Source organism: Syngnathoides biaculeatus, chromosome 4 (genome assembly GCF_019802595.1).
Source record: "Syngnathoides biaculeatus isolate LvHL_M chromosome 4, ASM1980259v1, whole genome shotgun sequence".
NCBI classification, from domain to species: domain Eukaryota; kingdom Metazoa; phylum Chordata; class Actinopteri; order Syngnathiformes; family Syngnathidae; genus Syngnathoides; species Syngnathoides biaculeatus.
The window spans coordinates 4,117,414-4,129,659 of NC_084643.1; the positions used below are offsets into that span (position 1 = coordinate 4,117,414).

General features: G+C 42.9%; 1 protein-coding gene across 9 annotated transcripts in view; it reads left to right on the plus strand.

Moving 5' to 3' along the window:
- Window positions 1-12,246, plus strand: part of ncor2 (nuclear receptor corepressor 2) — a 115,265-nt gene that overhangs the window by 69,979 nt on the left and 33,040 nt on the right. For all 9 annotated transcript variants that reach the window (XM_061816136.1, XM_061816143.1, XM_061816144.1 and 6 more), the window contains 6 exons: window positions 1,498-1,676; window positions 2,816-2,870; window positions 2,955-3,053; window positions 5,581-5,738; window positions 8,999-9,159; window positions 11,495-11,557. In XM_061816136.1, coding sequence (XP_061672120.1) covers window positions 1,498-1,676; window positions 2,816-2,870; window positions 2,955-3,053; window positions 5,581-5,738; window positions 8,999-9,159; window positions 11,495-11,557 — 715 coding nt within the window. The remainder of the gene's footprint in view (window positions 1-1,497; window positions 1,677-2,815; window positions 2,871-2,954; window positions 3,054-5,580; window positions 5,739-8,998; window positions 9,160-11,494; window positions 11,558-12,246) is intronic.

Sequence of the window (12,246 nt, forward strand, 5' to 3'; positions counted from 1 at the left end):
GTAAAATCAGTGCTTTTTATCCTAAAACACTACAACTGTAATAAAACACAAAAATTCATCCAAAATCTTTACATGGAATAAAATGTATATACTGTGCAGTGCTACGGTATGGGACTGTATATTATTAGTCAGTTCATTGTTCGAGAACATTTCCTTGAATGCAACCCCAACTTTGAAATTCCCTGCTTTGTCAAATACGTGAAAAAGAAGCCGCTCTGCCGACGTGTTGTCCTTCTGTCTGGATCAGTCAGGCGCTACCAGTCCATCAAGACCAGAACCAACAGACTTGAGCTATCTCGTCCTAACTGAATCTTGTCATCTGCTCAGGTGGGAGGTGAAACGTCAAACATACCGGTCCAGTTGCGATAGACTATGCCCTGGGAATAACATGACCTGGAGAATAATCACCGGCAATAGAAATAGCAAACTCCCCCCCACAAGCCATCATCACACCAAACTCAGTTTGACCAATATCTATTCATTCTCATTGCGCCTACTTCCATTCATCCATTATCTGAGCCACTTCTGGGAGCCAGTCCCAGCTGACATGGGGCAGGAGGTGGGGTACACCCTCAACTGGTTGCCAGCCAATCGCAGGGCACATAGAGACAGTCAGTCAGTCACACTCACAATCACAATTTAGAGTCTCCAATGAATGCTTATTTTGGGGATGCGGGAGGAAACGGGTGTGCCCGGAGAAAACCCACGCAGACACGGGGAGAACATGCAAACTCCACACAGGCGGGGCTGGAATTAGAACCCTGGTCCTCACAAATGTGAGCCAGAACCACCTAACCAGTAACTACCATGCCGCTTGCACCAACTTATTTAAAAACTGTATTTAAAAATCCTTTCATCCGCTGCAACTGCACATGTAACACAGCTGATTTCCTGCCATCTGCATTGCAAATTTTGTAGTTCACACATCTAATGTACCGGAATCTTTTGTCATTGCACATGAAATTTGTGTGAGTGTGCTTTCCTACCATTTCCATTGCTTTTTTTATTTTTTATTTTTATTTTGTCGGGGTGTAGGGGGGTTGTCATTTATTTTGGATTTTTCCTTGTTGAAACAAACCTAGACTTGCACCTCAATTTCATCGTAAGTGCACAGTATAATGCCAATTAAGGTGTTCTGTTCTCTTCTGTAGCTGGCAGTAAGCTGTTCAGGCATTTGCCTATGACCTTTCATCGCCTTCCCTCCCACATAGAAAAGTTTTCTGCATTTTCTACCACCAACAACAGAGCATCAGAAGCAAATGTGTGCCAAGTTCACAATAGTGGAATTTGTCTCTCACTGCTGAAATTGTTGAGGAAGCTTAACTTCCGCTCCTGCTATCAGGCCTTTATAGTGCTTTAAAACAGCTGTAATGTTACTTCCGGTTGACAACAACTGTGAGCACAGTCTCGGCGCCATTCCCTCTTGAAATCAGTCAGTTTCCTTCCTGGATGTTGGTTTGTGTTTTATTTTGTGCGTCTTCTGTGTGTGAACAACAGAACACAGAGAAACAAATGCGGCAGCTGGCGGTCATCCCTCCGATGCTGTTTGACGCCGAGCAGCAACGCATCAAGTTCATCAACATGAACGGATTGATGGACGACCCCATGAAGGTGTACAAGGACCGGCAGGTCATGAATATGTGGAGCGAGCAAGAGAAGGACACCTTCAGAGAGAAGTAAGGTCAACTCTTCAGGAAAGTCAGAGTGATCAATGGATTTATGTGAAATGCACGACAGCGACGCATTGCCTGTGATTCACGCATTCGGGGACTGATGGTGGCGCTTACCATGCTTAGTGCCAACCCTCACGTCACGGGCAAACAGGGTGATTAGTGTCTCGCTCAAGGATACGCAACCGTGTTCTGAGGGCACTCGATGTCAAACCAGTAGCTTCCGGGTATGGTCGGCGTAACACCCGAGCCCTGTCGGCCTGTGGCCCACACGCGTTACTGTTTCATTGCAATTCCATTGATAAATATTGATAAAAGAAAGTTAAATAAAACCTTTATGCATTTTTATAAACTTTTGTATAAGTTTCCAGCACCTGCTAAATATTGAGTGAGATTCTAGCGCATCCACAGAGTTAAACAGATATAATCCATCCATTTCTTTGCCGCTTATCCTCACGAGGGTCGCGGGGAGTGCTGGAGCCTATCCCAGCTGTCAATGGGCAGGGGCAATTTAGAGTGTCCAACGAAGGTTGCATGTGTTTGGGATGTGGGAGGAAACCGGAGTGCTTGGAAAAAACCCACACAGGCAGAGGGAGAACACGCAAACGCCACACAGGCGGGGCCGAGATCGAACTCGGGTCCTCAGAACTGTGAGGCCGACACTTTACCAGCTGTTTCACCGTGCCACCTAAACAGATATAATCGATAAGATAATAGATCATTTCAATGCAGCGCTGTCACTGTGCCATTTCAAAATAAATAAATCAAAATGTTGAGATTGTTCTTTTCATCCGAAACACAAAAAGAGATTTTGTCTATTTTTGTTGGATACAAATGAGAAAATGTGACGACACGTAACCTCAACTTCACAAGCTCGTACAGTAAACAATTGTATTTACAGAGCGCATTTCATACACAAAATAAATGTGCTTTACATAACTAAAACCGCTTCTAAACATTTAAAACCAAGTAAATGTGACTTACTTTTAGGATCCAATAAAAATCTTAAACGTAATTAGCCTAATTAGGTGTAGCCTGATTGTGCCATATGATGCTCTTTGAGGTTTTAGCGTTAAAATCAGTGTTTCATGCAAGAGATACTTCAAATATCTTCCAGTTGTTCATTTTTCCTCATGATTCCACAGATTCATCCAACACCCGAAAAACTTTGGCCTCATCGCATCTTTCCTGGAAAGAAAGGTATGGGGTTTTTATTCAAATGCGTCATCCAGTCTTGTCGGGATAGAACATTTCCAGTCAAGTCACATTTCTTTCGTTTTTCAGACGGTGGCGGAATGTGTGCTCTTTTATTATTTGACCAAAAAGAACGAGAACTATAAGAACATCGTGCGAAGAAACTACAGGCGGCGAGGAAGAAGCCAGGTATGGTTGAACGCTCCCAGTCGTGCCCTCTGAACTTTCAAATAAGACGCGCTATCTCAACGACAATTTTACTTTGAACTGATTACGTTTTTTAAGGCTGTCGCAGTCATGCTCTGGGCAAAGTGCCAGAACTTCTTGACTTCAACAAGTCAGACAGGAGCAAGCTATGCAGACTAACCTTTCCTCTACATTTTCTATGTGAATTGCATATTGCAAGGCTACCTTATCCTAAGACTCAAGAATTGCAGTCTTTTCATACATTAAATTGAAGATGTCACTTTGAAGGAAACAGGTTACAATGTACTGGCACTGAGGGTGTTACAAAGTGTTGGCAATGCCACAGCTGCTGTTACGCTTCAGCTCAGCGGGTAGCGTCCCCGGTAAAATTAGAGCAATTTGTCAAAATTGTCAAGATCTGCCATTATTGTCACTAATGTCAGAACACGACTGCTCAGGGAGCCGCTTACACAGAATCAAATGCATTAATGCAGTCCATTTGAAGGTTGTGATGACTCACTGGAGTTGTGTTCTTTATACACGTTATCCTTAAAAGCAAAACAAAACGAAAAAAATCACTGCAAATTGTGTTCATGCAAGTTAATAGTTGAATAGAAGCATTGTGCACAAGGAGATGAAATGAGCATGTATAATTTATACAGGGTGATGTAGTATATTTCAGTTGATGATTATTAATCATTTCTAACATACCAACTTTATCCTTCATGAAGTCTGATCGTCGTGGATGCTTGTAGACAGCGCAAACATTTCTGACCCCCTCTTCAAAATGGACTTTTCCGATGGCGACCTTAAGCTCCGCCCCCTTAGCCACGTCCCACAAGCTTCCAAAATGGTGACTGAAGAGAACATGTTTGAAGTCGATTATCGCGTATTCCAGATAATATTGCAGTATGTTTTTTTCCAAATGCGTCAGACTTGTCCAAGAGAGTTCCACAGAGAGGTCTCAAATATTTCACGTAAGAATATGTACACGGAATTAAGATTTTGGACGGAGGAGACAATGTCACAGTTACAGCGAAATGTTGGCGATCAATGCAAAAATGTTTGACGCCTCACAAATTTCATATTGAAATCCAACAGGATAAAATAGTTGAATCGTACTACGCATGTAAAGCAGGGTGAGTACTTTTTACTTGGAAAGATCACGGATAATATCATTATAGCCTTTATAAGTGAGTGGGTATATTCATTTGACTTGGCTCGTAATCAAACCCAGTGCTCTGTCTTAAAAGTCCGATGTGATGCAAATGGGCAAATAGACATTTCTCTTGCACGACATCGTGCATTTACGTATCACTAACAGTGACTCTTCGGCATAAAACATTACACACTTTGTTCAGCAGGTCAGTGATACGCTAACAAAGTGAACATTGTTCTCCTGCAATGTGTAAAACACTGATAAAAATTCAATCAAACTCCGAGAAGCTACTTCTCCCTCACTTACCTTTGAACATACAGCCTTCTGTTTGTTGATATTGTTCACATGTACGTGCGGTCTTCTGCAAGCCTTAATCCATCATAGACACTTCGTCAACTGTGTTTTAGGCTTTGGAAAATGAATCAACCGGGCCCCTTGTAACCTATCAGGATATCTTTCATCAGAATTGCACGTTCCCCAAGCGCATCTGAGGACCATTTTCTTCGTAACGTTAACTTTTCCAAGCGCACGCGACCGATAACCAGCATTGCTTGAGGGACATGACGACAAGAGGGGCGGGTCAAGCCAGGGGTTAAGACAATGCAGCTTTCTGATTGGCTATAATTGTATGAGTGATTGACAGGTCGGAAGGGCCTATTGCTCATCTCCTCTCTCAATCCTCTTTTGAAGTCATTCCATTTTATGAGTGGCTTTTGCGCTTTTGTCAGCCTGTTTCTCACACGAAAGATTCCATGACAATATCATCAAATGAAGGTGCTGCTTTTGCCGAAGGCAGCGATGCCAAATACGCCACAAGTAGCAGTCTGTGTGTGGTCAGCTCGCATGCGTCGACACGTCTGAACTGTCACCCTCAAAGGCCAGACATGCAAGACAGCGCTGAGGAAGTGGCACTTCTTTGCTTTAAAAAAAAAAAAAAAAAAAGTTATGCACCAGAAAAGTCACTGTGGTTTCTGAACTTTCGGATCCTGTTTTGTTTTGGCTTTGCAGGCATTCTTTGCCGACGCGTGAAATTCAATGTAACCAGATAGTTTTGTGTGTGTTATATAAACAAGGTGCGTCAGTGTTATCAAATCAGTCTGCTTGCCAGCTGTTGATGTCTGTTAAAAAACAAACGTGTTGTGGCGTATCGGTTTGAGCTGGTCAACACAAAAAAGGTGTCAGAAAAAGGGCAGAGCGTACAAAGCGGTTCATGAAATTGGAGAATTCCTAAACCGAAAAGCAAGTCATCTGTAATTTCATTAATTACAAACTCATTTTAGAAGCTTAAGATGATGACTTTGATGTTGATTCTCCACAAGGAGATCATCTGGATTCATGCTTGAAATATATTTGTTGCTGTCCCAATTGTAGCACGGCCAGCAGCAACAGCAGCAGCAGCAGCAGCAGCAGCAACAGCAGCAACAAGTCAATCGCAGCAGCCAGGAAGACAAGGAAAAGGAGGAGAAAGACAAGGAAGGCGAGAGGGAGGAGGAGAAACCAGAAGCTGAAGACAAGGAGGATGGGATGAAGTAAGTTTTGAAATCATGCCACAAAGGCGAGCGAGCCTTACATTTTGTATTCGTCCAGCTCACTTTGCTCTCTCAGGGACGATCTTTTGAAAAGTTAAGACTCCGTTACACTTTGGAAAGCAAAAAGACAACTTTGACTTTGGAATTTCCGTTAGCGTTATTTTTACGGAACGTTCTTTGTTGTCATATGAAGTGAAGCTGTCTAAATGGTGCGCATTTGTCATCGCGTCAACGTGGTATCATGTTTTTCCACATACTGTAAAATGCAACAAACACATTTTAACTCATGTAGAAAGACAGTTGGTCTGGAAATCACATTTCTTTTTAAACTTTAAGGACCGCTGTCTTACTTTTGGCCAGACTTTCCACTGACAACCACTTATTCATCCACCTGTTTTCCTTGGAAACACCTCAGGTGGAACCTTCTCTTCTGTGCTTTTGCTGGGGACATTGGAAACTGATTATGTGGTCCATTTATACGGGGGTGGCTGGTTGTGAAGTGTTGCCCAACAGCAACAAATACAAAAGCAACCGACAGAATACAAATTTCAGTTCTGTGTGGAAAATCGATAGGTGAATGCACCCAAAGTGTGTAGGCAGGTCCTCTATTATCTAATCTGTGCTTGTACTTTGTACTGTAGATGTCATGTAAATTCTTGAGCATAGGTGTCAGACTTGAAGATGCTGACGAGGCTTTAATTGCTGTCAGACTGTCTGCCTCGGTACAGCAACATCTGTACCCAGCATTAAAATTAATGGAGCTCAGGAATAATGAATTGACACGCTGTTATGGGTTTAAACGCAGTCACTCTTTGCTTGCTATGATGCCAACTCCTGATACTGTAACACAGCAATGTTACCATAAATTTAGGACTGCATAATTAATCAACTTTTAATCGTGTTTGCGATTTTGGGTGCAACGATAATATGAGCTCCATACGCAGTGATTTAAATTTTTTATTTTTTTTTCCACATTTAAAGTGCGTTGTACTGCTGCATATAAAATGCGCTTCGTTAGCAGCAGCCAATGTATGGTTGAAGCTTCATTCGCCGCCTGCACCGTCCTGCATGGCCAAATTCAAAGTAAAATCTTAAAATGGCATTGATGTCCAATGTAGTACGATATAAAACTTTTGTTTTAAAGTTTGCCCTCTGAGCATGTTGGTGGAAAGGTGGCGGGCCACTGGAAAACACTAATCGTCGCAGCGGCTGCCTCGACTTCAACTTTTTGGCTGGCCTGACTGCAGTTAACAAAAAAAAAAAAGACAGAATGGAGATAAATCAAGTGTCAAGTTCTTTGGAAGTTGGTGACCAATCAAGCGGAACAATGGAGATGTGCTGCCGTCCTTGACTGCACTACATTCTCAACGAGGATTTTCAAATGAAGAGTCGGAGCTTACAGCTGAATGTTAATGCATTTTATGCATTAACTGTATTTCCATTAGGTTTCAATTCATGTTTGCTCTTTGTAATAGCATATTTATTGAGTAAGCCCTTGCTAGAGTAGGTTTTATTTATTTTTTTCGTCGGTTACATGTACTTATTTTTTTTTTTACTAGAATGTAGCCCTCTGGGGGCAAAAGCCAGTGCAATCTAGAGGAATAAAGTTGATGAACTTATGGGAAAGAGTAGTGGAGGCTCGAGTCAGGACAGAAGAATCTGGAACCGTGTTACTGAATGGGTAAGTTTGGTGTAGCGGAGAAATATGTACAGGACATGTATAAGGGCAGCAGAACAGTGGTGAGGTGGAAGGTGGAAGTGGGACTGCATCAGGGATCAGCTCTGAGCCCCTTCCTGTTTGCTGTGGTAATGGATAGCCTGACAGATGAGGTTAGACTGGAATCCCCACGAACCATGATGTTCGCAGATGACATTGTGATCTGCAGTGAAAGCAGGGAGCACGTGGAGGAAGAATTATAAAGATGGAGGCACGCACTGGAAAGGAAAGGAATACAGATTAGCCAAAGTAAAACAGAATATATGTGCTTGAATGTGAAGGGCAGTGGGGGAAGAGTGAAGCTCCAGGGAGAAGAGATAGCGAAGGTGGACGACTTCAAATACTTGGGGTCAACAATACAGACAAATGGTTGAGTGTGGTAAGGAAGTGAAGAAACGGGGTGGAACAATTGGCGAAAGGTGTCTGGTGTTCTATGTGACAGAAGAGTCTCCGCTAGGATGAAGGGCAAAGTTCATAAAACAGTGGTGAGGCCGGCCATGATGTGCGGATTAGAGACAGTGGCACTGAAGAGACAACAGGAAGCAGAACTGGAGGTGGCAGAAATGAAGATGTTGAGGTTCTCGCTCGGACTGAGCAGGTTGGATAGGATTAGAAATGAGCTCATTAGAGGGACAGCCAAAGTTGGATGTTTTGGGGACGAGGGTCGAGAGAGCAGACTTCGATGGTTTGGACATGTCCAGAGGCGAGAGAGTGACCATATTGATAGAAGGGTGTTGAGGATGGAGCTGCCAGGCAAACGAGCGAGAGGAAGACCAAAGATAAGGTTGATTGATGTTGTGAGGGAAGACATGAGGGCAGTGGGTGTTAGAAAGAAAGATGGAGGAGATAGGCTTAGGTGGAAAAAGATGACTCGCTGTGGCGAGCCCCAAGCCGAAAGGAAAAGATTTACTTTTTCACTATCCATCATTTAAACTGTGACTTATTGTCTGTCAAAAAACTAGTGCAATAAATACAAAGATTTAACAATCATGATTATGATATTGATAAAAATAGTCACAATTATGATTTTAGCCTTGGTCGCGCAGCCTATGTCACATTATTCACTATTTAGGTACCAACAGGAGAGGTGCCCAAAAGGTACTTCAAAGATGGTGGTGGTATGTCGTATGCTAATCCGGTCAAAAAGTCACTTGTGCCAGCAGCAAATGAGTCTGCTTTTTATTAAAAAAAAAAAAAAAAAAAATCCCCAGCCTATCTTTATGCAACAAAGAATAACGTGTATTGTCCCTCATTGGTATTTTGCTTTGTTGTGTTCCTCTTCCTGAAATTCAGTAGTATGGAAAACATATTATTCATTAGCAGACATTGCACGTATTATCATCCAAAGTACACAACCTGTGGTAGAAACATAAGCCAAATAAGGTTTTGCTATTACATACTGGACAGTGGCAAGCTGAACTGAACATTAATTTGTAATGTAATAACTGAACACAGACTTTGACAATCATTGTGATGGATCCATTGATCCTTTACCGCTTACCCTGATGTTGTTTGAAAATGTAACGCCATCTCTAAACCGCAGAGATGAAACTTCTGGCGAAGATGCAGAGGACAAAGAGCCTGCAGTGGCCGTGAAGGGCCGGCGAACAGCCAACAGCCAAGGACGCCGGAAGGGCCGGATCACCCGCTCGATGACCAGCGAGGTGGAGGAGACGACCGCGGCGCCTGTCAACAATGAGCTCGGTCAGTCTTGGCGGTTGAACATCGAATCACTTAAGCGGGGTGAGAGGTGACAGTAGCTCATCTGTAAAGCCTTTGGACTTTAAACCGGCGCGTCATAGTTTTAAGTCCCCCTGTCAACAAGAGTACATGGCAACTAATAGTCGGAGGGATACTAGTCTGCTAGTTTCCTGCCCTACTGTATTATAGCAACCCACAGTGTCATATTTCTCCAATTTATATTAACAGTAATTTCTTGTCATAAAATGCACCCCCAAAAATCAGAAAAACCCTTTTACGTAATTATAATGTGCACTGTCAAGTCACTGCCATCCATGCTCAATAATATGGAATAATATACTGCTCTATGTGCATCCGTTGATGTATTTCAAGATTTCTTTTATTAGTCTCACCGGGTATATTGCGACTGGGTGCCATTTTGGTTGCGCCCTGCAATGATTGGGCAGGTGCAAAGTGGTCGAGTGCTTCCGTCAGACTCGACAGCGTTGGATAAATCAGGTCGTTGGTTCCCACTTGGTGTATAGTCCATTGAGTGTCGATTACCCCCCCCACACACACACACACACGCACACAATTTGTTGTTTTCCTGCAAGTTTAGAAATGCTGGCAAGCAGTTAAAGGGGAAATCCGGTGGTTTGCATGAACAATGTATCCAATAGGTCATGTAATATGTACCCTATCTTGACATGTGATGTTAAATCCTCTCTCATTTAATAGTGTTTTGAGAAGATTTTTATCGACAATTACAAATTTTCAGGGGCACTTACATTTTCGCGAGTCACATGACCTACGTGCGTGGATGTGACGTGGGGTTCCAAACGCTTGTTTACATGGGACACCATTATGCCCAGCACTGATTTCTCGGATTTATCCTCATCAGATGTAACTGGCGAAAATGGCAGCGCCCCTGAAAATTTGTAATTGTCAATTAAAAAAAATTCTCAAAACACTATTAAATGAGAGAGGATTTAACATCATATTGTCAAAATGGAGTACATATTACATGACCTATCAGATACATTGTTAATGTAAACCAGTGGAATTCCCCTTTAACTGTGGGAGCTAGCAGGAGACACGAGCTGGCTTACGTAGCGATCCAATAAGGAATGAGTTGCGAATGAAATGTCTTAAACATATCCAACAGGACACTGCACTCGGGTGGAAAGTAAGCTTTAATTTACTAAATATATAGGACAAATGCAGTTGGCGTGTGACATGGGGACAATCAAGAGACTGTCTTTGACCCAGCGGTGCATCCAGAGAGATGATATCTTATATCTATATGGCAGCACCCAGGAGGACGTCATGAGCAGCAAACATTTTGCCAATTTTACATTTAGATATATATGAGATTAGATTACATATATTGCAATGAAAGTAAATCCCAGTGTACGTCTCTAAAATGGGAAAGAAGTTTTACATATTCTTCATAGCTATGTGTAATACACACTATTGACTTTTGACATATTTTTAGCTCGTGTCCCAGTGCATGTTCCATGTTACTGTCTCCCATGAACTATTGATGGACTTAACGGATGCACGCACCCAGATCACTCTTGCAGTAACCTTTCAGTGGCAACCCTCAAACTTTCAATCACACTACCGCGATATGTCAAAAATGAAATTAGCCCACTCTAGTTTTCAGTGGCTCAATTTATGCTCCAAATATTGATCTCCTGGCCCATTCCACCAGAGTGCACCGTTGGCCCTTAAGTCTTTGCCCCACTCACAAGTGTTTAAGTGGCACCCCATTCTGCTATTGGCTATTTGTTTTTATTATATCAGCTCTTGTGGGCTGAGTATATGCTGCCCGTTACTTTTGCTACCATAAAGTGTTGTCACATGAAATTCCCCATGGAGTGAAGCCGCTGGGCCGCTCAATAGCCGCCTACTTTCATTGCTGCGATGCCCGAAGCGGTGCTCGGCTGGCTGCTTTGTCGTCTTCACAGGTCCGTATAGAGAGGACTTCCAAGTACAAGATCCAACTTATGTGTGCGCGCGGGGCAGGGCCAGGGTCACTCTGACTAATAACTTGTGTGGAGAGGAAAAAGCCAGGAGTGGTCGATAATCATTAACGGACTTCTCTCCTTCGATTTCCTGCTTCCGCCATCTAAAACAAACAGCAACCATGGCAACAGTGCCTTTTTAGCAAGCGCCAAAAGTACCCTTCCCCCACATATATATATTTTTTTCTTCTCTATTTTCTTTCCTCTTGTAAGTCACTCCCTTAACTGACTTTGTCACTTGCAACTTCCCACTCCCCCTCCTCCTTCTTACTTGCTTATTTGTATGTGTGTGTGTGTGTGTGTATGTGTGTGTGTGTTTGTGTATGCGACAGCCAATCTGGAAATGAATGAAAGTTCTCGCTGGACTGAAGAAGAGATGGAAACGGCCAAAAAAGGTAACACGCAAAGCTTTTCTTTCCTCTGTGACTTGGATTGAAACATTATTGTTCACAATTAAGGCGTGTCAAAAAAAAAAAAAAAAAAGACAAATGATGAGGATGTGCCTCGCTGTTGGTGAAGCAGCGATTGCCACGTGCGTCTTTGCCGCTGAGGTGAATCAGTGCGGACTGTGGCTGCTGCTCTTTTGTGTCGTTTCCCTTCTCTCGGTCAAGGCAGCCTGTCTTCTTATCGTGGTGGCTATAAAGTCTGTCCGTTATCAGTTAACCTCCACGAAATTGCAGCAGTCATTAACCCGCCCGTTTATTACCTCTGACAGAAGATCACCCACCCGGCAGCTCGTAGCTGATTGGCAGCGCTCTCAGGTCCGCTGCCCGATGTCCTCACACTTGTACAGTACTGCGTGTGATTGTGACGGTGGTGCCAAGTACAATGATTGTCATTCTCAGAGTTGATAATTAAAGGAGCTTCTCACCCTCAGTGGTTTATAATTGCCCAGTGACTCTTCGAAAGGGATTCCCCACAGATCCGTAACACCAGTTTGACAAGCTTGCTGATATTATATTTGGATCCAAACACAATTACTGTACTTTTGAAATTTCAAAATGGGTAATCTGTGGTGTATAGATTTACACACTTGTATCACATTTATAAAAGCTGTCGACCTGCTCTCTGCACAATGATGCCG